The sequence below is a fragment of the Heterodontus francisci genome, chromosome 11 (genome assembly GCF_036365525.1).
Source record: "Heterodontus francisci isolate sHetFra1 chromosome 11, sHetFra1.hap1, whole genome shotgun sequence".
NCBI classification, from domain to species: domain Eukaryota; kingdom Metazoa; phylum Chordata; class Chondrichthyes; order Heterodontiformes; family Heterodontidae; genus Heterodontus; species Heterodontus francisci.
The window spans coordinates 95,417,345-95,444,989 of NC_090381.1; the positions used below are offsets into that span (position 1 = coordinate 95,417,345).

Here is a 27,645-nt window from a genome sequence, read left to right on the forward strand (position 1 = left end):
AGAATCTACAGAATTTTGGAAGATGATCACCAATGCATCCACAGTCTCCATAGCTACCTCTTTCAATACTCTGGTCCTGGGGACTTAGCAACCTTCAGCCCCATTAATTTCTCCAATACAACCTTCTTACTAATTTTCTTCAATTCCTCATTCTACCTAATCCCTTGGATCTCTAATTCTGGGAGATTTCTTGTATCTTCCTCAGTGAAGACAGACACAGTAATTATTTAGCTCCTCTGCCATTTCTCTATTCCCCATTATAAATTCTCCTGTTTCTGTCTGTAATGGACCCACATTTGTCTTAGCCAAACGTTTTCTTTTTACGTACCTGTAGAAGCTTTCAGAGTCCATTTTTATATTCTTTTGTTGGTTTACATTCATATTCTATTCTCCCTTTCTTTATCAGTTTCTTCGTTCTCCTTTGCTGTATTCTAAAATCTTCTCAATCCTCTGGTTTACTACTATTTCTGGTAACTTTATAGGCCTTTTCTTTTAATCTTATACAATCCTTAACTTCCCTTGTTATCCACGGTTGACTGCCTTTACTTTTGGGGTTTTTGTGCCTTAAAGGAATATATAGTTGCTGTAAATTATGTAATATTTCTTGAGACTATCCATCGCCTATGTAATGTCATATCTTTTCATGTGTTTTCCCACTCCACCTCAGCCAATTTGCCCCTCATACCTTCATAATTTCCTTTGTTCAAATTTAACACCATGGCTTCAGATTGTATTACCTCACTTTCAAACAATGTTAAATTGTACCATATTATGGTCACTCATCCCTAAAGGTTCTTTTACAACAAGATTATTAATTAGCCCTTTCTTATTACATAAACCTAGATCTAAAATAGCCTGTTCTCTAGTCAGTTCAACATACTCCTCTAGAAAATCAACCCTAACACTCCAGAAACCTGTCCTCCACAGCATTAGTGCTCATTAGGTTTACCGAGTCTATATGCAGATTGGAGTCACCCATGATTACTGTATTACCCATGCCATATGCTTCTCTAATCTCCTGATTAATACCATGCCCCACACTACCATTACTGTTTGGTGGCCTATAAACAACTCCTACCAATGTTTGCTTCCCCTTGCTGTTTCTTAGCTCCACCCAAACAGATTCCACATTTTGTTCTTCCAATCTGAGATTCCTCCCTTACTAATGTACTGATCCCATCCCTCATCAGCGCAGCACCACCTTTTCCTTTTTGCCTGTCCTTCCTAAATGTTGAAAATCCTTGAATGTTCAGTTCCCAGTCTTGGTCACCCTGTAGCCACATTTCCATTATGGCAAATAGATCATACCCATTTACCTCTATTTGGGCCAATCAGCTACCTTGTTGCAAACGCTGCGTGCATTTAGGGAGAGTACCCTTAACCTCGTCTTCGACATTATACCACATTCTAAGGCTAGTTGATGCTCACTTTTGTTTCGCCAGCCTTCTAATGTCACTTGCTACTTTTCTACCTCCTGTTACCAGCTTTACTTCCTTCGTATTTGAGCTACCCCTCAGGTTCCCATCCCCGACAAGCTAGTTTAAACCCTCCCCAACAGCACTAGCAAATCTCCCTGCGAGGATATTAGTTCCGGTCCTGTTAAGGTGTAGCCCATCCATTTTGAACAGGTCCCACCTGCCCCAGAACCAGTCCCAATGCCTCAAATCTGATACCCTCCCTCCTACCCCAATTCTCCTATTCCTATGCTCATTAGCACATGGTAGTGGGAGTAATCCTGAGATTACTGCTTCGGAGGTCCTGCTTTTTAATTTCCTTCCCAACTCACTAAATCTGATTTCAGGACCTCATCCTACCCATGTCATTGGTACCAACATGGACCACTACCTCTGGCTGTTCACCTTCCCCCAGGAGGAGGTCCTGCAGCCGCTCCGTGACATCCTTGACCCTGGCACCAGGGAGGCAGCACACCATCCTGAAGTGATATTTATTGCCGTCTGATCCCCTGACTATCGAATCCCCTATCACTATTGTTCTTCCACCCCTCCTGTGCAGCTGAGCCACCCGTGGTGCCACAGACTTTGCTCCGGCTGCACTCCCCCAAGGAACCATCGATGTTACCAGTATCCGAAATGGAAAACTGATTAGCAAGCAAGATAGACTCAGGGGACTCCTGCACTGCCTGCCTAGTTCTCTTAGACTTCCTGGCAGTCACCCATTCCCTCTCTGGCTACATGCTCCTAACCTGCAGTGTGACCACCTCCCTAAACATGCTGTCCACGTAGTCCTCTGCGTCGCGGATGCACAACAGTGACTCCAACCGCTGCTCGAGTTCCGAAACCTGGAGCTCAAGCTTCTGCAGCCGGTGACACTTCCTGCAGATGTGTTCGTCTAGAACATGTGTGTTCATGACTCCCCACGTACCACAAAGATCATTCTAGAACTAGATGCATCACTGGTTAGGCCTCAGCTACAGTATTGTGGACAACTCTGGGCATCACACTTCAGGAAAGATGTAAAGGCCTTAAGAAGGGTATAGAGAAGGTTTACGAGGATGTTATCAGGGATGAGGAACTTCCATTATAAGCAGTGGTTGGAAAAGTTAGGATTGTTCTCCTTGGAACAGAGAAGGTTAAGAGTTTTGACAACGATGAGGTGTTGATAAGAGTAGAGAAAGAAAAATTATTCCCTCTTACGAGTGGGTCAATAAGTAGAGGTCACAGATTCAAAACCAGTGTCAAAAGATTGAGGGTAAATGAGGAAAACTTTTTCACTTAGCGTGGTCAGGATCTGGAACGCTCCACCCGAAAAAGGTAGCAGAAGCGGGACAGGTATTTGAGGCTGGAGAACTTGCAAGGTTCTTACAGATAGGCAGAGTACCACAGCTTTTTTCGAAGTGCCAGCACAGGCATGATGGGCCAAATGGCCTTCCTCTGTGTTGTAAGTTTCTACAATTCTATGCCAGAGCTCTGGAGAGTAGCCAATATAAAACCCAAAGAAAAACAGATCTAACAGAATTACAGGAGATTTTGTTTAAAATCTTTCATAAAGATGGAATTACTAAATATTAGGAGAAAATAATTAGAAGCAACGATGTAGAATTCAGAAATCAAGATCATGCCTGATAAACCTAATGAGAGTTCTTTAAAGAGGTGACAGGTATGATGAATGGAAAAAATACAGTGAACATGGTGTACATGGACTTTCAGAAAGCCTTTGATAAGGTACTACACAGGATATTGGAGGAGATTACAAGTAGAAAATTAGGGTAGGCTAGCAAATAGGATTAAAAACTGATTGGGGGGGGGGGGGGGGGGGGAGCGCGGGGAGAAGCAGAAATCAAGAGCTAGGACTGATTTTGGTTAGCATTGTACCACAGGGTTCTGTTCCACCCAATCCAAGTCTTGATTATTCCACCAAGGGACCTCCAACTTTAACTCTGTACTCCTTTCTATTATCTCCATCTATTTCCTATTCCCATTTACTATCATGTTTTTATGTACCCTAATTTTAACGTAACTTGTCCTATGTAACTTAAGCTTTCAGTTTATTCGTGCCTGCATTTTGGCTACCCACTCCAGACCCAAACCTATCAACCTATTTCCACAACTTTTTCTCTTTACCCCCACCAAGCTTCTCTTTACCCCTCCAAGATTCTCTTCTATTGGAATGCCTCCTTTCACTTCCCTCCTCTCAGATACTCTGCCCTCCCAATTCCCTATCCCAATCCTTCAGTACTCTGACTTTCCTGCTCTCGTCACCATCCCAAGGCTTGACTCCCTATTAGATAAGCCTACAGATTCCCTCTGTGCCTCTTGACATCCTCCTCAGGCTCATTGCAGCACTCGGCATTGGTTCTTTCTGAGTAGCAATTCTAACTGCCCCATCCCACTCCATCAAGGTTCCTGCCCAGTGAGGGCTAATCTTAACAATCTTCTTCCTGTCCAACTCACCCCTCCCACTGCTGACCCTGTAGATTCTGCCAGCAGATAAGCTCACCATCCCTCTACGCATCTCCATTCACTTGTGAACAAGGCCCTCACCATCATGAACTCATTGTAGACGATTGCATCGACATCATGGCTTTAATGGAATTCTGGCTGAGGGCCGATGACACCTTGCCACTTAATGAAGCCTCCCACTGGTTACATCTTCCACCATTTGCCCCAAGGCCGTCGTCGTGGCTGTGTAGCGCTCATCACCAAATCACACCTTGGCCTCTGACCTAGTCCTCTGGCACTTGTTCCTCCCTCGAGCAGCTCACCTTATGCCATCCCTCTCACCTCTTTCAAAACCATCATTCTCTACCGCCCTTCCAAAAACGATAAACTCATTGCTATCCTCCTTCAGCCTGCACACAGCAATTTCTCATCCTTGGTGATTTCAATCTCCATCTCAACTCATCATGTTCTCTCTCCTGGGTTCACTGCCATCTTATCCTCCCTAAATCTCTCCCTCCATGTAAACCCTCCAACCCATATTCACAGCCACCCCCTCGACCTTGCCATCGCACATGCTCTTGCTACTCCCATCATATCAATTACAGATAAGGTCATATCTGATCACTTCCTTGTAGCACTCTTCACCCACATCACATTTCCACGTCCCAACCCTATGTCATTCTATATCCATCCCTTGGAAAAACCTATCCTCCCATTGACTTACAACTGCACTTTCAAAATCTCAACTATCCAACCTTTGGCCCTCTGTTCACCACAACACTTCTGCAGCTACTGATTTGCTCAACCTCATCTTCACCTCCATCTTTGCCCTAGTCCCCAATAAAAAGATCAGTCTCTGTCACTCTAGTCCTCATCTCTGCTTCCTTAAGTCCAAGGGATGCAGACATAAAAGGATATGGCAGACAACTGGTTTAGCCATCCACCAGCAGGTCTGGCCAGGCCACTTAAAACACTATCAGGTCCTACTCTCATCTGCTAAAACTGCTCACTATTCCAGGATTCCTGGAATGCAAAGATAACCCCCGATTTCTTAAACTCCTCTCCCCTGTCCCCTCCATCCTCACCAACAGTAACAGAGGAGCTCATGGGACTTTTATCACTAAGATCAAGACCATTCGATCTGCCACATTCCTCCCTTCCGCTAACACGCCTGCCCAAACTTCCTAAAATGCACCCCCACTCCACCGCCCGAGCCCTGAACTTGTATTTTTCTCCAGTTTCTCTCCTGTCTTCCCTCATGTCCTCTGAGCTCATCCTGTCCCACCTCCTATTCCCTCGATCCTATTCCCATTAAACTGATCATCCAACTTCCCCTCTTGGTTCCCATGTTACCAATATTGTAAACTATTCTCTAAGCATTTTCCTTCTCCCCTTTAAACCTGCCTTCATCACCCCTCTCCTCCAAAAAAAAAGCAGCACTCGACCCCACTGCCCTTGCAAATAACTGACCTCCCTTTCTTCTCCAAAGTCCTTGAACATGTTGTCGCCTGACAAATCCATTTCCATCTTTCCCAGAACTCTATCTGAATCTCTCCAAGTTTCCACCTCTGCCACAGTACTAAAACAGCTCTTAAAGTCACATATGACATCATACGTGACTGTGACAAAGAATCTTTCCCTCCTTGTCCTGCTTGACCTGTCTGTAGCCTTCGACCCCATCATCCTCCTCCAATGCCTCTCCAGTCGTCCAGCTGGGTGATTCCATTCTTATCTATCTAATGGTAGCCAAAGAAGCACTTCAAAGGCTTCTGTTCCTGCTCCCACACCATTACCTCTGGTGTCCCCCAAGGATCTATCCTTGGCCCCCTCATACTTCTCATCTACATGCTACCCCTCAGTGACATCATGTGAAAACTAAAGCAGTGCTTTCAGACGTACACTGAACACACTCAGCTTTACCTCACCACCACTTCACTGGACTCCTCCACTGTTGCTAAATTATCACTGCTTATTTGACTTCCAGTACTGGATACAAAGAAATTTCCTCCAATTAAACATTGGGAAGGCTGAAGCCATTGTTTTCAGTCCTCGCTCCAAATTCCGTTCCCTAGCTACTGACTCCATTCCTCTCCCTGGCAATAGTCTGAGATTAAGACAGTCTGTTAGCAACCTGGGTGTCACATCTGACCCCAAGATGAGCTTCTGACCTCATTCATGCCATCACCAGGACCAACTATTGCTGCCTCCGTTACATCGCCCAACTTTGCCCGCCTCAGCTCATCTGCTGCTGAAACCCTCATTCTTTGTTACCTCTAAACTTAACTATTCCAACAGTCCTGGCTATTCTCCTAAATTCTACTCTCGGTAAACTTGAAGTCATCCAAAACTCCGCTGCCCGTGTCTTAACTGGCACCAAGTCATGTTACCCCATCACCCAAGTGCTCGCTGGCCTACATTGGCTCCCAACTAAGCAACGCCTTGATTTTAAAATTCTCACCCTGGTTTTCAAATCCCTCCCCATCTTTAATCTCCTCCAGCCCCTCAATCCTCCAAGATATACACACTCCTCTAATTCTGATTTTTTTGTACATCACCAATTTTAAATCACTTCACCATTGGTGGCCGCATCCTGGCCTTGCCAGTGACACACATCCCATTGTTGCTAAATTTGATGACACAAAGATAGGTAGGAAAGTAACTTGTGAAGAAGACATAAGGGGGCTGCAAAAGGATATAGATAAGTTAAGTGAGTGGGCAAAGACCTGGCAAATGGTGTATAATGTGGGAAAGTGGGAAAGTGTAAAATTGTCCACTTTGGCAGGAAGAATAAAAAAGCATATTATCTAAATGGTGAGAAATTGCAGATCTATCTGGGTGTCCTAGTGCATGAATCACAAAAGGTTAGTATGCAGACAGCACGTAATTAGGAAAGCTAATAGAATGTTATCGTTTATCATGAGGGGAATTGAATACAAAAGTAGGGAGGTTATGCTTCAGCTATATAGGGCATTGGTGAGACCACATCTGGGAGTACTGTGTACAGTACTGGTCTCCTTATTTAAGGAAGGATGTAAATGTGTTGGAGGCAGTACAGTGCAGGTTCACTAGACTAATACCTGGAATGCGCAGGCTATCTTACGAGGAAAGATTGGACAGACTAGGCTTGTACCCAGCGGAATTTAGAAGAGTAAGAGGCGACTTGATTGAAACATATAAGATCCTGAGGGGTCTTGACAGGGTGGATGTGGAAAGGATGTTTCCCCTTGTGCAAGAATCTAGAACTAGGGGTCACGGTTTTGAAAATAAGGGCGTCACCCATTTAAGGCAGAGATGAGGAGAAATTTTTTCTGAGGGTCATGAGTCTTTGGAATTCTCTTCCTCAAAAGGCAGTGGAAGCAAAGTCTTTGAATATTTTTAAGGCAGAGGTAGATAGATTCTTGATAAGCAAGGGGGTGGAAGGTTATCGGGGTAGGTGGAAATGTGGAGTAATCAGTTCAGCCATGGACTTATTGAATGTCGGAGCAGGCCCGAAGGGCCGAATGGCCTACTCCTGTTCCTAATTCATATATAGGAATAAAATATATTTGGGGGATTGGGGTAGGGATATAAAAGACATTAAAAGCAGTATTCCAAATTGATTGCATTAACTTTTTATGACAATAACAAGTTTTAATGCAAGAAGCATAGGATGTAAAAGTCAAGATACAAAATTGAATCTAAATTAAATCTTTAAAGGCCACAGCTGGAGAACTGTGCAGTTTTGGAGCTTCAGTATAGAAAATGCAATAGAGATGGTGCAATGCAGATTCACCAGCATGATGCTTGGTTGCAAGACATACAAAAACAATGAATGACTCGAAATATTGGGGCTGTTTCGTTGAAACAGGGATTTTGTAGAAGTAGAAATAATGGTTGAGGAGCCTAGAATGAGGGTCAAAATGCAGCAGTCCTGCTTTTCAAAGTATCAATTTGGCACACTTGGTAGCAATCATGAGTCAAAAGACTGTGGATTCAAGCCTCACTACACCTTTAAACACAATTAGCCACAGGACTGATGGAGTGCTGCACTGTCAGTGGTCCAGTCTTTAAGATGACTGAAGTCCCAGTTCAGTTGGATGCAACAGATCACACAGCGCTGCTTGAAGAGAAGGGAGTTCCCATAATACCCATGCCAACCTTCCTCCTTCAACCACAAAAGGACAGATTTGGTCACTGATTTATCAAACTAGTCTACATAATATTGACTGCACTTCAAAAGTAATCCATTGGTTACAAAGTGCTTTGGGGCATCTTGAGAATTAACAATACAATTGCAAACATGTTTTTTTTTTTAAAAGTTAAAAAAAATCATTGCAGCTGCAGAAAGGGATTGTAGCCCTGCCTTTCACTCTTGCAATACCTGGGAATGCTTGATAACAGTACTAGGAAATGAAGCAGGGATGGAGTTCCAATTCCCAGCACATAGATTCCTTAACTTGTGAAAATGTATTCAGAAAAAAAATTCTTGAAATAGAAATATGAAAGAACTTTCACTTTTTTAAAAAGGTAGTTAACATTTTTATTGATCTAGATGATGTTTAACCAAGTACAAACAGCAGAGAGTAAAAAGGGGACATGTAAAATGTGCAATTTAAATGAGAGCAGCTACATCTTCTCTCCAAAAGACACAGAAAACGTGCACCACAGCAATAAACCTACTTACCCAGTTGCTGTGCCCACTGGATCACTTTACCCGTATCAGCAGCATTTCCTTCTGCTATATATACAATTTCAGATCCAATCTTCCAGCCAACCAATGGATAAAGTCCTGCATCAATAAAATATGACATCAAGAAGCATTATTCAACTTCTGTACATTTAGCATTCTGTGTCCGATATTCACAATTTGCTGGAGTAGCCAGAATGGCTGATAGGGGGAGATGAAGATAGATAGGAGACGGCCCATGTACAGTATAAACACTGGCACAAAATAGTTCAGCAAAACAGCCCATTTCTGTGCAGTAAAATACCATGTATTATGTAATAACTGCATTAGTTACTGTAGCGTAAACACATTTTAGCTTATTCACAAACAAACATTCATAAAATAGATGTGGACTGCAACTAAATCTCATTTCCCAAATTAAACTTGTAACCATGTCAAACTTCATAAAAAAACAATTGCTAAAGGGTGGAGAAGGAAAAGCACATTAAAATCATTCAACCACTTCCACTTTCCCCTGCTTCACTTGAACAAAATTTTGCAACCTGCTACCAAGCTCCTATCTACATTATTCGGAGCCAACAGCATGGAAATATTGAAGACTTAGCCTCAAATATTTCCTTCCACTCTGTCGAGGAACACTTCACTTCTACAAAACGTTCAAGCAAGATCTGGGACTCTAAGGAACTGCAGAAATGGACCAATGTCTCACCATTACACAGTGCAGCACATAGTTATCTCCTTTCCTGCCAAAGATCTTACAACATGTCATCTCCCAGTTCCATACCAACTTTTCCTAAAACTCCCTATCTGAATCCTTTTCGTTCAGCTTCTATTCAACTCATAGCACTAAGACTGCCATAGCCAACATCGCAAATGACATTCTCTGTAACCCTGATCGCGGTGCATTATCCATCCTCATCCTTCTTGATCCAACCTTGACATTCAAGATTAACAACTCATTATCCTGCTCCATCATCATCTCTCTGTTGCCCAATTCTATGAAACTGCCCTCGCCTAGTTCTATTTCAACCCTACTTAACAAAACCAGTGCATCTCCAGCAATGGCTTCTCTTTCCACCCCCATAGCCATCTTTAGAATACCTGAAGAATCTATCCTTGACTCCTTCCTCATCCACATGTTGCTCTACCGTGACAACCAGCTTAGGTACCAAGTCAGTTTTCATACGTATGTTGATAACAACCAGCTCTACCTCTCTACTACTCCCCTTGCTCATCACTGACTAAAAGTTTACTGTCATCTTTACAGAAGAGGAAAAATTTCTTACAAATGAACACTGGGAAGAGTGAAGCCATTGATTTTGGCTCCTGTCATGAACTCTGTCCTCTTGCCAGTGACTCAGTCTCTCTACCTAATCACTCACTCAAGCTAAATCCAACCATTGGATTTTAAATAAATGATTGTTAGGCAGACAAGAAGTTTCAAAGAGTCGGGCTGAATGCTTTTGGGTGAACAGCGGGGTGGTGAGGGGTTGGTGTTTACTAGGGGTGTGGCATTGCAGGCAAGGTCAGATTTGAAAGACTGTGGAAGGGGACGCTAGGCTGAATCAGGCCAAGTAAAAAAGATTGGCATCCTTTTGGACCTCGGGCTAATCTTCAAACTCCACATTCTTTCCATTACAGAGACTGCCGATTTCCACCTCAGCAGCATTGGTTGCTTCTGACCCTACTTCACACCTACCACTGCCACCACCTCAATTCCTCCAAAGCTGTCCGAGGTGACAAAGTTGATTGATGAGGGAAGGGCTGTAGATGTCGTATACATGGACTTCAGTAAGGCGTTTGATAAGGTTCCCCATGGTAGGCTGATGGAGAAAGTGAAGGCACATGGGGTCCAAAGTGTACTAGCTAGATGGATAAAGAACTGGCTGGGCAACAGGAGACAGAGAGTAGCAGTGGAAGGGAGTTTCTCAAAATGGAGACGTGTGACCAGTGGTGTTCCACAGGGATCCGTGCTGGGACCACTGTTGTTTGTGATATACATAAATGATTTGGAGGAAAGTATAGGTGGTCTGATTAGCAAGTTTGCAGACGACACTAAGATTGGTGGAGTAGCAGATAGTGAAGGGGACTGTCAGAGAATACAGCAGAATATAGATAGATGGGAGAGTTGGGCAGAGAAATGGCAGATGGAGTTCAATCAGGGCAAATATGAGGTGATGCATTTTGGAAGATCCAATTCAAGAGTAAACTATAAAGTAAATGGAAAAGTCCTGGGGAAAATTGATGTACAGAGAGATTTGGGTGTTCAGGTCCATTGTTCCCTGAAGGTGGCAACGCAGGTCAATAGAGTGGTCAAGAAGGCATACGGCATGCTTTCCTTCATCGGACGGGGTATTGAGTACAAGGGTTGGCAGATCATGTTACAGTTGTATAAGACTTTGGTTCGGCCACATTTGGAATACTGCGTGCAGTTCTGGTCGCCACATTACCAAAAGGATGTAGATGCTTTGGAGAGGGTGCAGAGGAGGTTCACCAGGATGTTGCCTGGTATGGAGGGCGCTAGCTCTGAAGAGAGGTTGAGTAGATTAGGATTATTTTCGTTAGAAAGACGGAGGTTGAAGGGGGACCTGATTGAGGTGTACAAAATCATGAGAGGTATAGACAGGGTGGATAGCAAGAAGCTTTTTCCCCCCCAGAGTGGGGGATTCAATTACAAGGGGTCACGAGTTCAAAGTGAAAGGGGAAAAGTTCAGGGGGGATATGCGTGGAAAGTTCTTTACGCAGAGGGTGGTGGGTGCATGGAACGCATTGCCAGCGGAGGTGGTAGACGCGGGCACGATAGCGTCTTTTAAGATGTATCTAGACAGATACATGAATGGGCAGGAAGTAAAGAGATACAGACCCTTAGGAAAAATAGGCGACAGGTTTAGATAGATGGAGCAGCGTAGGCTTGGAGGGCCGAAGGGCCTGTTCCTGTGCTGTAATTTTCTTTGTTCTTTGACCTTCCATTCTCCACCTTGTATAAACTCCTCTTCATCAAAACTCAAAGGCATATATCCTAACCCACATTTCAGTTCCTTTGAATTACTTGGTCCATCTTCACGAGCTCCCTGCCCCTACCATAGTGAATTTAAAAACCTCATCCTCATCTTCCAACCTATTTCAAGCTTCACATAACCCTGCATGGCAACTTCCCACAGCTTTGCTGTCCACCATTTGGTGACAATGACCATCCAGCAACACCTGGCTGGCTGAGATCAAATTTCTTCAGTTTATTGTATTGATCAACCATTTCAAAATGATGCAGTTTTGTAGTGAACCCAAAGCAAATGTGGCAAGTCATGCTCACAACTAGCATTTTAATATAACAATCATGAGCATCAGTAATCTGAATGGACCATTGTATTTTAGTCACTTTTTAAGATCTTTCATCTGTTGGTGCAGATATTCTGTGATAACCAGTAGAAGCAATTAGTTTGTTTTGATGCAAGAAATATATTGCATGAGTGAGTGCCAAAGGGCTTCCTTATTTGTGCTGTAGATGGTTTAGATTTGTACAGTCATAGAAAGGCAGCCAGCCAATGGTTTTACCATATGACCTAAAGAGCATATTAAAGGTCAGAGCATGTGGAGTCAGGCCAAGTAGCAGAATGGATAGCAAGCTGGCTACAAAACAGAAAAGAGTGAAGGGTAATACTCAAATTGACAGAAGGTGAAAAGGGGTGTGCCACAAGGATCGGTGCTGGGACCTCAATTATTCAACTTTTACATAAACAATATGGATGCCAAGTATAATTTCGAATCAAGATGCACTGCGACAACGCACCAAAGCTCCTTAGACAGCACCTTCCAAACCCACGACCTCTACCAACTAGAAGGACAAAGGCAGCAAATGCTTGGGAACACCACTAACTGCAAGTTCCCGTCCAAGTCACACACCATCCTGACTTAGAACGACATCGCCGTTCCTCCACTGTCGCTGGGTCAAAATCCTTGAACTCCCTTCCCAACAGCACTGTGGATGTACCTACCTCACAAGGACCACAGCGGTTCAAGAAGGCAGCTCACCACCACCTTCTCAAGGGCAATTAGGGATGGGCAATAAATGCTAGCCTGGCCAGCGACGCCCATGAATGAATAAAAAAAAGCAAAGGGATCTAGTTGTCTACTAATATCCATTATAAGCCCACCGACTCCCACAGCTACCTGGACTACACTTCTTCACACCCTACCTCCTGTAAGGACTCCATTCCATTCTCCCAGTTTCTCCGTCTCCGACGCATCTGCTCTGATGATGCCACCTTTTATGACGGTGCTTCTGATATGACCTCCTTTTTCCTCAACTGAGGATTTCCCCCCCAACTGTTGTTGACAGAGCCCTCAACCGTGTCCAGCCCATTTCCCGCACCTCTCCCCTCACCCTCCCTCCCAGAACCGTGACAGGGTTCCCCTTGTCTTCACTTTCCACCACATCAGCCTCCATATCCAAAAGGATCATCCTCTGCCATTTCCGCCACCTCCAGCGTGATGCCACTACCAAACGCATCTTCCCCTCCCTTCCCCCGTCAGCATTCCGAAGGGATCGTTCCCTCCGCGACACCCTGATCCACTCCTCCATTACCCCCACCACCTCGTCCCCGTCCCATGGCACCTTCCCCTTCAAGTGCAGGAGGTGTAATACCTGCCCATTTACCTCCTCTCTCACTATCCCAGGCCCCAAACACTCCTTTCAGGTGAAGCAGCGATTTACTTGTACTTCTTTCAATGTAGTATACTATATTCGCTGCTCACAGTGTGGTCTCCTCTACATTGGGGAGACCAAACGCAGACAGGGTGACCGCTTTGCGGAACACCTCCGCTCAGTCCGCAAGCAGGACCCCGAGCTTCCGGTTGCTTGCCATTTCAACACTCCCCCCTGCTCACATCTCTATCCTGGGCTTGCTGCAGTGTTCCAGTGAACATCAACGCAAGCTCGAGTAACAGCATTTCATTTTCCGATTGCCGGACTGAACATTGAGTTCAATACTTTCAGAGCATGATGGGCCCCCCATTTTACTTTTATTTTTAGTTATTTTTTCTTTTTTACATTTTTTACAATTTTTTTTCTTTTGTTAATTTCATTTCATTGCAGGTTGTTCAGTTTGCTTACCCGCTGTTTTTTTCATGTTTGTACTTGCTGCTATTCAATCCTCAGTTCGTTAACACCCTATCTGTACTAATGCTTTGTCTTTCAACACACCATTAACATATTGTTTGCCTTTGCTGCATGATCTCTTGGTCAGCTATGTGGCCTTGTCCAATCTACACCTTCCCTTTTGTTATCTCTTGCCCCACCCACAGCTCACTTGCTTATAACCTTTGACATTTCTAATATTTGCTAGTTCCGAAGAAAGGTCACTGACCCGAAACGTTAACTCTGTTTCTCTTTCCACAGATGCTGCCAGACCTACTGAGTGGTTCCAGTATTTCTTGTTTTTATTTCAGATTTCCAGCATCCAGAGCATTTTGCTTTTATTAAAAGGGATCTAGAGGTAAAGCAGTGAGATTAAAAAACAAAACGAAATATTGGGGTTAATTTCTAGAGGGATAGAATTGAAAAGCAGAGAAGTTATGTTAAAGTGGCTTAGAACCTGAACTCCCTGACCTTTACTATAGTCATGGAGAGAGATAGGAGCAGAAGGGATGGGAAAATATTTAATTGGGGGAGGGGGAATTACAATGCTATTGGGCAGGAACTGGGGAGCATAAATTGGGAACAGATGTTCTCAGGGAAATGCACGACAGAAATGTGGAGGTTGTTTAGGGAGCACTTGCTGCGACTGCTGGATAGGTTTGTCCCGATGAGGCAGGGAAGGGATGGTAGGGTGAAGGAACCTTGGATGACGAGATGTGGAACAGCTAGTCAAGAGGAAGAAGGAAGCTTACTTAAGGTTGAGGAAGCAAGGATCAGACAGGGCTCTAGAGGGTTACAAGGTAGCCAGGAAGGAACTGAAGAATGGACTTAGGAGAGCTAGAAGGGGACATGAAAAAGTCTAGGCGGGTAGGATTAAGGAAAGTCCCAAGGCGTTCTACACTTGTGTGAGGAACAAGAGGATGGCCAGAGTGAGGGTAGGGCCGATCAGGGATAGTGGAGGGAACTTGTGCCTGGAGTCGGAGGAGGTAGGGGAGGTCCGAAATGAATACCTTGCTTCAGTATTCACTAGTGAGAGGAACCTGGTCGTTTGTGAGGACACCGTGGAACAGGCGGATATGCTTGAACAGGTTGAGGTTAAGAGGGAGGATGTGCTGGAAATTTTGAAAGACATGAGGATAGATAAGTCCCCGGGGCCAGACGGGACATACCCAAGGATATTACGGGAAGCGAGGGAAGAGATTGCTGCGCCTTTGACGATGATCTTTGCGTCTTCACTGTCCACTGGAGTAGTACCAGATGATTGGAGGGTGGCAAATGTTGTTCCCTTGTTCAAGAAAGGGAATAGGGATAACCCTTGGAATTATAGACCAGTCAGTCTTACGTCGGTAGTGGGCAAATTATTGGAGAGGATTCTGAGAGACAGGATTTATGATTACTTGGAAAAGCATGGTTTGATTAGAGACAGTCAGCATGGCTTTGTGAGGGGCAGGTCATGCCTCACAAGCCTTATTGAATTCTTTGAGGATGTGACAAAATACATTGATGAAGCAAGAGCAGTGGATGTGGTGTATATGGATTTTAGCAAGGCGTTTGATAAGGTTCCCCATGGTAGGCTCATTCAGAAAGTAAGGAGGCATGGGATACAGGGAAAGTTGGCTGTCTGGATACAAAATTGGCTGGCCCATAGAAGTCAGAGGGTGGTAGTAGATGGGAAGTATTCAGCCTGGAGCTCGGTGACCAGTGGTGTTCCACAAGGATCTGTTCTGGGACCTCTGCTCTTTGTGATTTTTATAAATGGCTTGGATGAGGAAGTTGAAGGCTGGGTTAGCAAGTTTGCCGATGACACGAAGGTTGCTGGAGTTGTGGAAAGTGTGGAAGGCTGTTGTAGGTTGCAACGGGACATTGACAGGATGCAGAGCTGGGCTGAGAAGTGACAGATGGAGTTCAACCTGGAAAAGTGTGAAGTGATTCATTTTGGAAGGTCGAATTTGAATGCGGAATACAGGCTTAAAGACAGGATTCTTGGTAGTGTGGAGGAACAGAGGGATCTTGGGGTCCATGTCCATAGATCGCTCAAAGTTGCCACCCAAGTTGATAGGGTTGTTAAGAAGGCGTATGGGGTGTTGGCTTTCATTAACAGGGGGATTGAGTTTAAGAGCCGCGAGGTTATGCTGCAGCTCTATAAGGCCCTTGTTCGACCACACTTGGAATATTGTATTCAGTTCTGGTCACCTCATTATAGGAAGGATGTGGAAGCTTTAGAGAGGGTGCAGAGGAGATTTACCAGGATGCTGCCTGGACTGGAGGGCATGTCTTACGAAGAAAGATTGAGGGAGCTAGGGCTTTTCTCATTGGAGTGAAGAAGGATGAGAGGTGACCTGAGAGAGGGGTACAAGATGATGAGAGGCATAGATAGAGTGGATAGCCAGAGACTTTTTCCCAGGGTGGAAAGGGCCATCACCAAGGGGCATAATTTTAGGGTGATTGGAGGAAGGTTTCGGGGAGATGTCAGAGGTAGGTTCTTTGCACAGAGAGTGGTGGGTGCGTGGAATGCGCTGCCAGCGGTGGTAGTTGAAGCAGATACATTAGGGGCATTTAAGCGACTCTTGGATAGGTACATGGATGATAGTAGAATGAAGGGCAGGTAGTTACTTAGATCTTGAGTAGGTTAAAGGTTCGGCACAACATCGTGGGCCAAAGGGCCTGTACTGTGCTGTACTGTTCTATGTTCTATGTTCTTAACCTGGTTTGAACCACACTTGGGAGTACTGTACAGAGTCTGCACTCTATATTATAGAAAGGATAAAAAGACATGGGTAAAGGTGCAAAAAAAGGTTTACAAGGATGATACCAGAACTGAGAGGTTATAGCCATATGGAAAGATGGAATAAAAGCTGGGTCTTGCTTGAAAAAGAGAAAGCTGAGGAGTGACCTAATAATGGTCCTTCAGATTTGAAGGAGTTTGGTCGGGAAGATATGGAAATGATGCTTCCACTTATGGGGGAAAAGAGCAAAACTAGGAGCCATAAATGTGATAGTCACTAATAATTCGAATAAGGAATTCTGGAGAAACCGGTTGGGTTGAATGGCCTTTTGTGCTGTACATGCCAAGTATTTTTTTCATGTCGCTGAGTCAGTATGGCAGCTAATCGTGCTAATTTTGTTTTGTTTCTCATAGGTTTGCTCAAATAAAGGCATTCCTATATGTCGAGAATTGCCTGCAGGCATGTTGACTGGAACAAGTTGGTGCTTTTTGGCAGAAATCTGAACAAGAAAATAAATCCCTGAACTAGACAGCTTTATGAATAGAATATACAGTTACCCGAAGGGGCCTGTCTAGTTGAACTTCAGCTTGTAGAAAAAATGCAAACTTCATCCACTTTCAGTAATAAGAAGTTCAATGTGTGGAGCATCAAATGCAAGTTTCAGCTGCTGAAAATCAAAATGCATTTACTCCAGATCGTGGGGGCTTCAGACAATGTAGCACCTAAACGTTATACACAGCACCACCTATTTATAATTACGAGTATGAAAACGTCATTGAAGTACAAGGTTCTCCCAGCCTAATGTGAATTGGAACCTCAATTAATGATAGTTAGGTTGCTCCATGCAATGTTGCGCAACAACTTCCATATTGAAGGATTACCAATTGTTCCATGATGATTACAAGTTTATTGAGTCAATTTATATTATGCAACAGTGATTATAACATACTGCTGTACCTGTTAGAGAAGCATGAGGCTGGGTTCCAGTGTTGACGGACATGAAAGTGCCTGTCCCCATTGTGAGCTTCACATCTCCTGGTTCAAAGCAACATTCCCCAAACATAGCTGCCTGTTGATCGGCTGCCTGTACAGAGAGCAAAAGAATTAGTCACACCTATACCTGAGGTACAATCGCTTGCCAAATTTATTTTACTCAACTTGGCACTTTAACCCTTTCACAATCCTCCCATCTTTCATTATCTTCAGTTGGGAGAGGGAAAACACTCACACCTCTTCAGATACCAACGATCATTCCATAAGCCAATTAATATAATTTCGGATATCTTGCAAACCAGCAGCAATCCCCAGCACCCCCCCAATTCAGAAAGACAGGAAAAGTTACTCAATGGGATAGTGGCTGAATATGATGGCAGAATATCACTTAATCCAAGTAAATATTTGTTAAATACAATATTTGACAAATTCTTAAAATCTTTCTAAATTACTAATGATTTTCACAGCTTATTCAAAATTTGAAAACAGTGATAATTTTAATAGATTTTCTTCAAATAACAAATTCTAAATTTTTGCAATGTAGAATCCACCATAATTTTATTATTTTGTGTGGTCAGTTGAAATGGGCAAGATTTTATATAAAGATAACAATGTTAAGGCATAGAAAATAGCTCCAAGGTTCAGTTGTAATTGTGTACTAGCTGCTGACCAGAAAGCAAATACAAGAAAGCACAAATTTCCAAATTTACACATTGATTTACTAGTCAGAATGAACCAAATATCCAAAACACTTTTCTTTGATACAATACAAGCTAATACACCATACAAAACTGGAAAATTATTTCAGAATATTGAATATACTTCAGTACTCACCATGGCCATTATTGGAATAGGGATATCAAATATACTTCCATCGGTGTAACCAAAATTGCAACTAAAATATTAGGGGAGAAAGTACATTAATTTGAGTTACATGATCATATTTTTTCAAATGCATATTGGAGTTTGAATATCAACTCAAAAATTGTTACTGAATTTTATTTGAAAATATTTTGTTGCTTGAAATGCAGAATCCTAGGTTGAAGAAAGACGACCATTCTAAATTTACTTTCATTGGTGCATTATTTTTCATGCAATAGTTCACATGTTTGTGTAAATTCATCTCTGGGTTATTGTCATTAATCAATTTATGGGTAACATGACAAAGTGAAGTGACCATCATTGAGCTACAAACAGGGACAAAAAGGGAAGTTGAAAATTATTCCAACAGCATCAAGATTCTCCCTCACCTTTTACACTCCCTCTTTTTAAAAAAAAACACTTTTTGCCCATTGCTGTCTCTCCCCTAAATCTTTTTCCATAGACAAAATGATGAGTTCCTTTCGCCTCGCTTCATGGCTTATCAACAGTGTTGACCTTCTTAGAATCCTTTCTACTGCCACATATTTTTAAAATAGTGATTGAGATAAACAACACTCCGTACTATGCAGTTTCAATGTTATATTGTCACTTCCTTGGATATATACTGTTGGACATTCTATTCCACCTCTGAACCACAGAAACTGTCATGAGAACATAATAATGGGAGTCATACAAGTTAAATGTGGGCTACTGAATTTCTCCTTGTAAAGGTTCCTCTTTTATTAGTATCTGTGATACCAAACTAGATTGTCCTTCCTTATCAATCCTTCCTGGATCAAGAATGCCTGACACAGGCTTTACTTGAGGAAGGCTGGGACCTAATGTCCTTGCTGGAGACTAATTGGACTGAGAGTAAGGGTTTAAAACTAAAATGGTAGACACAAAGGAAACAAAACAGAATGAGGAAGCAAAAGGAGACCAAAGGAACAAAAAGAGTACAAGATGGATATAATAAATAAAACTGATCAGAGAATGACAAAGGAAAATTAGTAAGATAGCCAACAGCCAGAGGGAGGTTTGAGTGTATGGAAGCAAATGTAAAGGTATTGTGAATGAAACTGTGGAACTTGGAGGAAAAATTTCTATCAGCAAATGAGTCATAACTTAAGCGAGGACAGGACAGGGAACTAGAAAAGCAAAGCTCAACAAGAAAAGGGATCTGGCCTAGATTAATAAAACAGCTTAACAAGATGATCGATCAGCAATGGGAAAATCTTCAAATATGAGATTCTTAGAATACAAAATAAAAATAGTCCTATAAAATCAAAATGATAGCATGTCAAAGTAAAGAGTTCCATGGAGAAATAAGATTAAAACTAAACTGAAAGGAGGCACGATAACATTAGGAATGTTGAATTATGAATATCAAAAGAGGCTAGCAGCCTCTGATTGTAAAATTGAGACTAAAGCCTTTGCTAACTCTTTTCTAACTTATTTCAACAGCAGAGAGTGTCTGCCATCGGAGTCTGGAGAAAACTCCAGAGCTTGGGCCCAGATGACGGAAGCCAATGGTGGGGGATACATTATTCCTCTAAGTATTTAGGTGACATGTATACTTGACAGAGATTAAAAAACACATTATAATCGCGAGTATTAGTTTTGTACTTAAATCCTTGTAGTTAAATGCCTTGCTTACATTTCCATTATCCATTTCTTTAAGCATATTAATTCTTGGATCATGTCTCATCTCAAATTTCTTTCCAGTGAAAAGTTTCAGTTCATTTACCTGCTGCTCAAATTATTTTCTGAACTCTTTAGAGAAGGCAAGAAGATACATGTTTCTAAATATGGCCTCAACTGTCAAATCAAAAGTAAAAATCCTGTTTATATATAATGGGTCAAGAAGCAAACCGCTACAGGATACAAGTACAAAACAATGAACAGACAGAATACATTAAAATACCTTATGTTCAGAATCACAGAATAATACAGTGCAGAAGAGGCCCTTCGGCCCATCGAGTCTGCACTGATGCATTAAAACACCTGACCTGTCTACCTAATCCCATTTGCCAGCACTTGGCCCATAGCCTTGAATGTTATGACGTGCCAAGTGCTCATCCAGGTACTTTTAAAAAGGATGTGAGGCAACCTGCCTCTACCGCCCTCCCAGGCAGGGCATTCCAGGCAGTCACCATCCGCTGGGTAAAAAAGTTCTTCCTCAAATCTCCTGCCCCTCACATTAAACATATGACCCCCTCGTAACTGACCCTTCAACTAAGGGGAACAGTTTCTCCCAATCCACCCTGTCCATGCCCCTCATAATCTTGTACAGATCGATCAGGTCACCCCTCAGTCTTCTCTGTTCAAGTGAAAACAACCCAAGCCTATCCAACCTCTCTTCATAGCTTAAATGTTCCATCCCAGGCAACATCCTGGTGAATCGCCTCTGCACCCCCTCCAATGCAATCACATCCTTCCTATAATGTGGCGACCAGGATTGCACACAGTACTCCAGCTGTGGCCTTACCAAAGTTCTGTACAACTCCAACATGACTTCCCTGCTTTTGTAATCTATGCCTCGATTGATCAAGGCAAGTGTCCCATATGCCTTTTTCACCACCCTACTGACCTGCCCTTCTGCCTTCAGAGATCTATGGACAAACACGCCAAGGTCCCTTTCTTCCTCGGAACTTCCCAGTGTCAGGTCATTCATTGAATACTTCCGTGTCACATTACTCCTTCCAAAGTGCATCACCTCTCACTTTTCAGCGTTAAATTCCATCTGCCACTTTTCTGCCCATTTGACCATCCCGTCTATATCTTCCTGTAACCCAAGACACTCCACCTCACTGTTAACCACTCGGCCAATCTTTGTGTCATCCGCGAACTCACTGATCCTACCCCCCACATATTTATATAAACGACATAGATGACTAACAATAGGGGACCCAGCACAGATTCCTGTGGTACGCCACTGGACACTGGCTTCCAGTCACTAAAACAGCCGTCTGTCATCACTATCTGTCTCCTACAGCTAAGCCAATTTTGAATCCACCTGATCAAGTTACCATGTATCCCATGTGCATTTCCTTTCTTGATAAGTCTCCCACGTCGGACCTTGTCAAAGGCTTTGCTGAAATCCATGTAAACTACATCAACTGCACTACCCTCATCTACACACCTGGTCATATGCTCAAAAAATTCAATCAAATTTGTTAGGCATGACCTCCCTCTGACAAAGCCATGCTGACTATTCCTAATCAAATTTTGCCTCTCCAAGTGGAGATAGATTCTCTCCTTCAGAATTTTCTCCAATAGTTTCCCTACCACTGACGTGAGACTCACTGGTCTATAGTTCCCTGGCTTATCTCTACAATCTTTCTTAAATAGTGGGACCACATTAGCTGTTCTCCAGTCCTCTGGCACCTCCCCCGTGGCCAGAGAGGAATTAAAAATTAGGGTCAGAGCCCCTGCAATCTCCACCCTCTCCTCCCACAGCATCCTGGGACACAAATCATCCAGACCTGCAGATTTGTCCACTTTTAAGCCTGCCAAAACTACCAATACCTTGTCACTCCCTATGACAATTTGCTCAAGAATCTCAGTCTCTCTCTCTAGGTTCCATATCTACATCCTCTTTCTCTTGAACGAATACTTCACATCTGTCTTCACCCAACACCCTACCAATGTCCTATGGCTCCACCCACAAATTTCCCCCTTGGTCCCTAATGGGTCCTACTCTTTCCCTGGTTATCCTCTTCCGATTGATATACTTATAGAATATCTTGGGATTTTCCCTACTTTTACCAGCCAGAGCTTTCTCATATCCCCTCTTTGCTCTCCTAATTGCTTTCTTAAGCTCCATCCTACACATTCTGTACTCCACTAATGCTTCCGTTGATTTGCTCCCCTTGTATTTGCTAAAAGCCTCTCTTTTACTTATCATACCCTGAATGTTTCAGATCATCCATGGTTCTCTGGGCTTGTTGCTCCTGCCTATTACCCTAAAGGGAACATGTTGGGCCTGTACTCTCCCCATTTCCTTTTTGAATGCCCCCCACTGCTCTTCTGTAGATTTCCCGACAAGTAACTCTTTCCAGACTACCTTGGCCAGATCCTGCCTAATTTTACTAAAAGTCACTCTCCCCCAATCCAAAACCTTTTTTTGCAACTTGTCTATTTCTTTCTCCATAACAATCTTAAATTGTACGATGTTGTGGTCGCTATCACCAAAATGCTCCCCCACCAACACATCAACCACCTGTCCGGCTTCATTCCCCAGAATGAGGTCCTGCACTGCACCCTCCCTTGTTGGATCCTCTACATATTGAGCGAAAAAGTTCTCCTGTATACATTTTAAGAACTCCACTCCATCTAAGCCCTTAACATGATGACTATCCCAATTAATGTTGGGAACGTTGAAATCACCTAATATAATTACCCTATTACTTTTAGACACCTCTGCAAATTGCACACATATTTGCTCCTAAATTTCCCACTGACTATCTGGGGGTCTATAATAAACACCTAGCAATGTGGCTGTCCCTTTTTTATTCCTAAACTTTACCCATAAAGCTTCATTTGATGCCCCGTCCAAGATATCATCTCTCCTTACTGCAGTAACTGACTCCTTAACTAATATTGCAATGCCCCCTCCTCTTTCTCGCCTGAAGATTCTATATCCCGGGATATTGAGCTGCCAATCCTGCCCCTCTCTCAACCATGTCTCCATGATGGCTGCTATATCACAATGTCAATCATTGCTCTTAACTCATCCGTTTTACCTGCAATACTCCTAGCATTAAAGTACATGCCTTCCATCCTGGTCTTACTCCCTTGAAACATACTTCTGCTGTATTCCCTCTGACTGATACGCTTTCCTGTGTTTAGCAGTGTCCCTATTCTGCTAGGAGTCTGCATCCCCTCCCCCTACCAAATTAGTTTAAACTCCTCCCAACAGCACTAGCAAACCCGCCAGCAAGGATGTTAGTCCCCCTCTGGTTCAGATGTAGACCGTCCCTCTTATACAGGTCCCACCGGTCCAGGAATCTAAAACCCTCCCTCCTGCACCAACTGTCAAGCCACGCATTCATCTGTGCTATTCTCCTATTTCTATACTCGCTGGCACGTGGCACTGGGAGTAATCCAGAGATTACAACCAGAGAGGTCCTGCTTTTTAGTCTACTGCCTAACTCCCTGAATTCTTGATGCAAGACCTCATCCCTCTTTCTATCCATGTCATTGGTCCCAATATGTACCATGACCTCTGCCTTATCACCCTCCCCCCTTCAGGATGCCCTGCAGCCGTTCAGTGACATCCCGGACCCTGGCACCAGGGAGGCAACACACCATCCTGGAGTCACGTTGACGGCCACAGTAGCGCCTATCTGTTCCTCTGTCTATAGAATCCCCTATTACTACTGCTCTTCCTCTCTTTCCCCCTTCCTGTGCTGACAGGCTGCTTGTGGTGCCAGAAGCTTGGCTCTGTCAGCACTCCCTGGAGGAACCAGCCTCATGAGCCTCCAAAATGCAATACCGATTTGCAAGTGGGACCCCAGGGGACTCCTGAACTACCTGCCTGATTCTCTTGGACTGCCTGGTGGTCACCCATTCCCTTCCTTCAAGTCCCTTCAGCTGCGGGGTGACCACCTCTCTATATGTGCTATCAACAATGCGCTCAGACTCATGGATGCCCCACAGTGTTTCCAGCCGCCGTTCCAGCTCTGAAACCTGAGCTTCCAGGAGCTGCAGTTGGACACACCTCCTGCACACATGCTGGTCCCAGGGAGTGGAAATGTTCCCAGATTCCCACATGCAGCAAGAGGAGCAAACAACAGCTTCAAGCTCTCCTGCCATGACTAAACACTTTAAACTTAAAAATTATAATTTTAAAAAAACAACCAAGTCTTGCTAAAACAATGACTTACAATTCAATCTACTTTGAAAAATACCCACCAGGACTTACTCACCAATCAGCTGTGCTCTTTGGAAAGTCTCAGCTCCCCTCACTGAGGACAGGTAGGAAATGAAAGGAGCTCCTCGCTCCCTCCTCACCGAACTTCCTCACTCACCAAACTTAAAACTCTAATGCAACCCAGGTCAGCACTGTAAGATGGCCCACTTTTATACTGACTGACTCTAGCCCCTGAAAACTGGTTTAAGCCAATTCTCTAATTAACAAGATGCAGCTGCAAGCAGAGCCTGAGTGAACACTGTTCAAAGCTGGTCGAAAACTCACCTCTAACCCAAATAGCAACTGTTAAGTTAATCTGCTAAATAAAAGACAGACTAGACTCAAGATAAAATTAACCCTTAATTATCCTCAGTCACCAAACTTCCACTTTAACACTCTAATGCAACCCAAGTCAGCACTCCAGTGCAAACTGTTATTATTAATTTTGTGAATCCACATTTTAGAATCAGATGTGTCCCATTGTTTAGTTACTTTCGTTAACAGATCAATTCAAACACAATGGTAAATAATAAAACCTAGTTTTTTTGACCAAACTTAATTTTAAAATAGCTCATTTCATAAACACGTGTTATTTTTAAGCAACAATGCACTAACAAGTCTCACTGGTATTTAATCATAAACCTGCCCAATTGTGAAGTCTCTAAAACATTTCAATTTTATCTGACATTGTACCTATCAAACCCTCATGGAGATAATTCAATACAAATCTCCGAATCATTGTGGGCAGACTATGATGGCAACATCTGCCCAAGTAGAATTACCATCATTACCCTTTGTACCTTATGTCATGAATTGTGAAATTTACATCATAATTTCACTTCAGTCACATGTCTCCTGGGAGGTGCTTACCAAAAAATCAAAAAGTCAGATTTGCATTATCCATTCAACTCTAGACAATTGTTTTAATGACACTGCAGTTATTAGCAGTGCAATATTGATCATCATTTAGAGAAACTCTCAAGATTCTTACCAAGTATCCTTTACCGGAGGGAGAATGGACACGGGCACTGAGAGAAGATTTGCGAGGAATGTACTCCAACACAACTAAAATGACAAACATTAACCAGAGAGTATTGCATGACACAAATGAGTTGCAGGTAAAATTCTAAATCATGTTCAAAAGTAGAAAAACTTTCCTCATGGATGAATATGAATTTTGTGCAGAATTAGAACAAGAATCAAGATACCTGATAAGGGTCAAACATCGCTGTAGTACTTGCATTCGAGTAATCAGTAGCAAAAACAGCACCTACATTTAAAAAAGAACACAGGTAATGTACAGATAACTGAAATTAAAATACTTCGCACATATTAAACAGTTTTTGAAGCTCATTTGGCCCATCTTAAAATCATCCACAATAACAGTACACTTCCCCCATTGCTGCAATGAATTGCTTCTTGTTAAAAATTCCATGATTTTCACCTCCACTCCTTTTATAGTTGCATTCCATATATAGATCATTCTTAACACAAGAAATTTCTGATCAATTCTAAATTGATCCTCTGCTAGGTTGAACCAGTGTCCCCTTATCGTACTTGATTAGTTTTATTTAAAGTAGTAAGTATTTTGGATTAAAAATCCTCATTCCCTTCTGTACCTTATAATATACCTCCGGGATTACCTCTCCAGTGCCTCCCTGCCAGGCAGAATGCTACAATTTTCAAGGTTTACACTCTTTACACCAGGGATCAGCCACTTGGCTCATTTGTGCACTGCCTCCAGCACTTGAATGTCGTCTTTATTTTTCAGCAACCAGAACTGGACATAATGCTCAAGATGCTGTCTGAGCAGAGTATTGTACAATATGACAACAATTTTCTTCGACTGTTTTGATTATGTAGCTCTACATTTGCTTTGGTGATTGCTGTCCAGTATTGGTTGGATGTGTTGACAATCAAGTCTACCAAAACTCCAAGGTCTCTCTTGAATTTATTACTACCTTCACTAATGACAAACCAATAGTCACAGAGGAAAATTAATCCTATTTACCTTGTCTAATAATGGCTGAGGTTTGTACAGTAAAATGTTATATTACTACATTTGGCTGCGCTTCATGTTTATATAACTGGGCACCATCCAACACAGAAAATTCCAACAGCCAGAATGTCAGCCAGCCTACATGACTACGAATAGAGGATATAATCTTCAGGCACATTTTCCAGTTTAGGTTATATTCCGAAGGCGCTTCAAATCTGTTTCACGATCACAAAAACTATAATTTTGTTATGGTATTATCTACATGCTGATAGTACAAATTTATATGTCACGATCAAATAAACTACAGAAAAAACATGAAAAGGTTCAACACAAGGAAGATGATTGTGGTTGTTGGAGGTCAATCATCTCAGTCCCAAGACATCACTGCAGGAGTTCCTCAGGGTAGTGCCCTCGGCCCAACCATCTTCAGCTGCTTCGTCAATGACCTTCCCTACAATTATGATGTCACAAATGGGGATGTTCGCTGACAATTGCACAAGGTTCAGCACTATTCGTGACTCCTCAGATACTGAAGCAGTCCATGTCCATTTGCAGCAGCAGCGGCAGCGAGAGGAGCCGGGATATAAAAGCAGCGGAGAACGAGGCCCAACACAGAAGCAGCGGCAGCGAGAGCACTTGTTCTGTGGACCTGCTTGACCAGCAAAAATCGAAGTGCGACATCGCAGGAGGGCTAGTAAGTGATTGGTGGGTACTTCTTCCGTGTCTAGTGTTTTTTTCTTTTGGCCAAGTAATTGAAATCAGGCAACGTCATTACAGTTTAAGAGTACACTTAAGTAGGTTGTTTTTCCCTTAAATACTGTGATCCAAATTAATTAATTAAATCGAATAGAGATGGCTGGGCAGGCGATGTGTTGCAGCTGTAGTATGTGGGAGCTGGTGGATGCCGGTGCGATCCATGGTGACATCTGTAGCAAGTGTTGGCTGCTCAAGGAACTTCGGCTCAGAGTTGATGAGCTGGAGTCCGAGCTGCGGACACTATGACACATCAGGGAGGGGGAGAGTTACCTGGACACTGTTTCAGGAGACAGTCACACCCCTTAGATTAATTACATCCAATCTGGGCTGTGGTCAGGGACAGCAGGGTGTGACTGTGAGTGAGGCAGGTATGGGGATCCAGAATTTAGCTTTGGAGGAGCCTCAGCCAATACCCTTATCCAATAGGTACAAGGCTCCTGCTCCCAGTGTGGATGAGGGCACAGGCTGCAGGGAGGATGAGCAAACTGACTAGAGCACCATGGTTCAGAGTGCCATTCGAGTGGGGGGGGGGGGGGGGGGGGGGGGAGCAGAAAGAAAAGAGAAAGGTAGTTGTAGTTGTGGGTTGGCATAGTTAGGGGGAAGAGATACTGTTCTCTGCAGCAAAGATAGAGAGCCCCGAAGGCTGTAATGCCTACCTGGTGCCAAGGTTAAGCACATCTCTTCTGGGCTGGAGAGG

General features: G+C 43.2%; 1 protein-coding gene across 5 annotated transcripts in view; it reads right to left on the minus strand.

Moving 5' to 3' along the window:
* gk5 (glycerol kinase 5) overlaps nucleotides 1-27,645 on the minus strand; it is a 91,578-nt gene that overhangs the window by 15,586 nt on the left and 48,347 nt on the right. For all 5 annotated transcript variants that reach the window (XM_068042575.1, XM_068042577.1, XM_068042578.1 and 2 more), the window contains 5 exons: nucleotides 25,402-25,463; nucleotides 25,185-25,258; nucleotides 18,253-18,313; nucleotides 17,383-17,509; nucleotides 8,563-8,667 (listed from right to left, as the gene is read on the minus strand). In XM_068042575.1, the coding sequence (XP_067898676.1) occupies nucleotides 8,563-8,667; nucleotides 17,383-17,509; nucleotides 18,253-18,313; nucleotides 25,185-25,258; nucleotides 25,402-25,463 (429 nt within the window). The remainder of the gene's footprint in view (nucleotides 1-8,562; nucleotides 8,668-17,382; nucleotides 17,510-18,252; nucleotides 18,314-25,184; nucleotides 25,259-25,401; nucleotides 25,464-27,645) is intronic.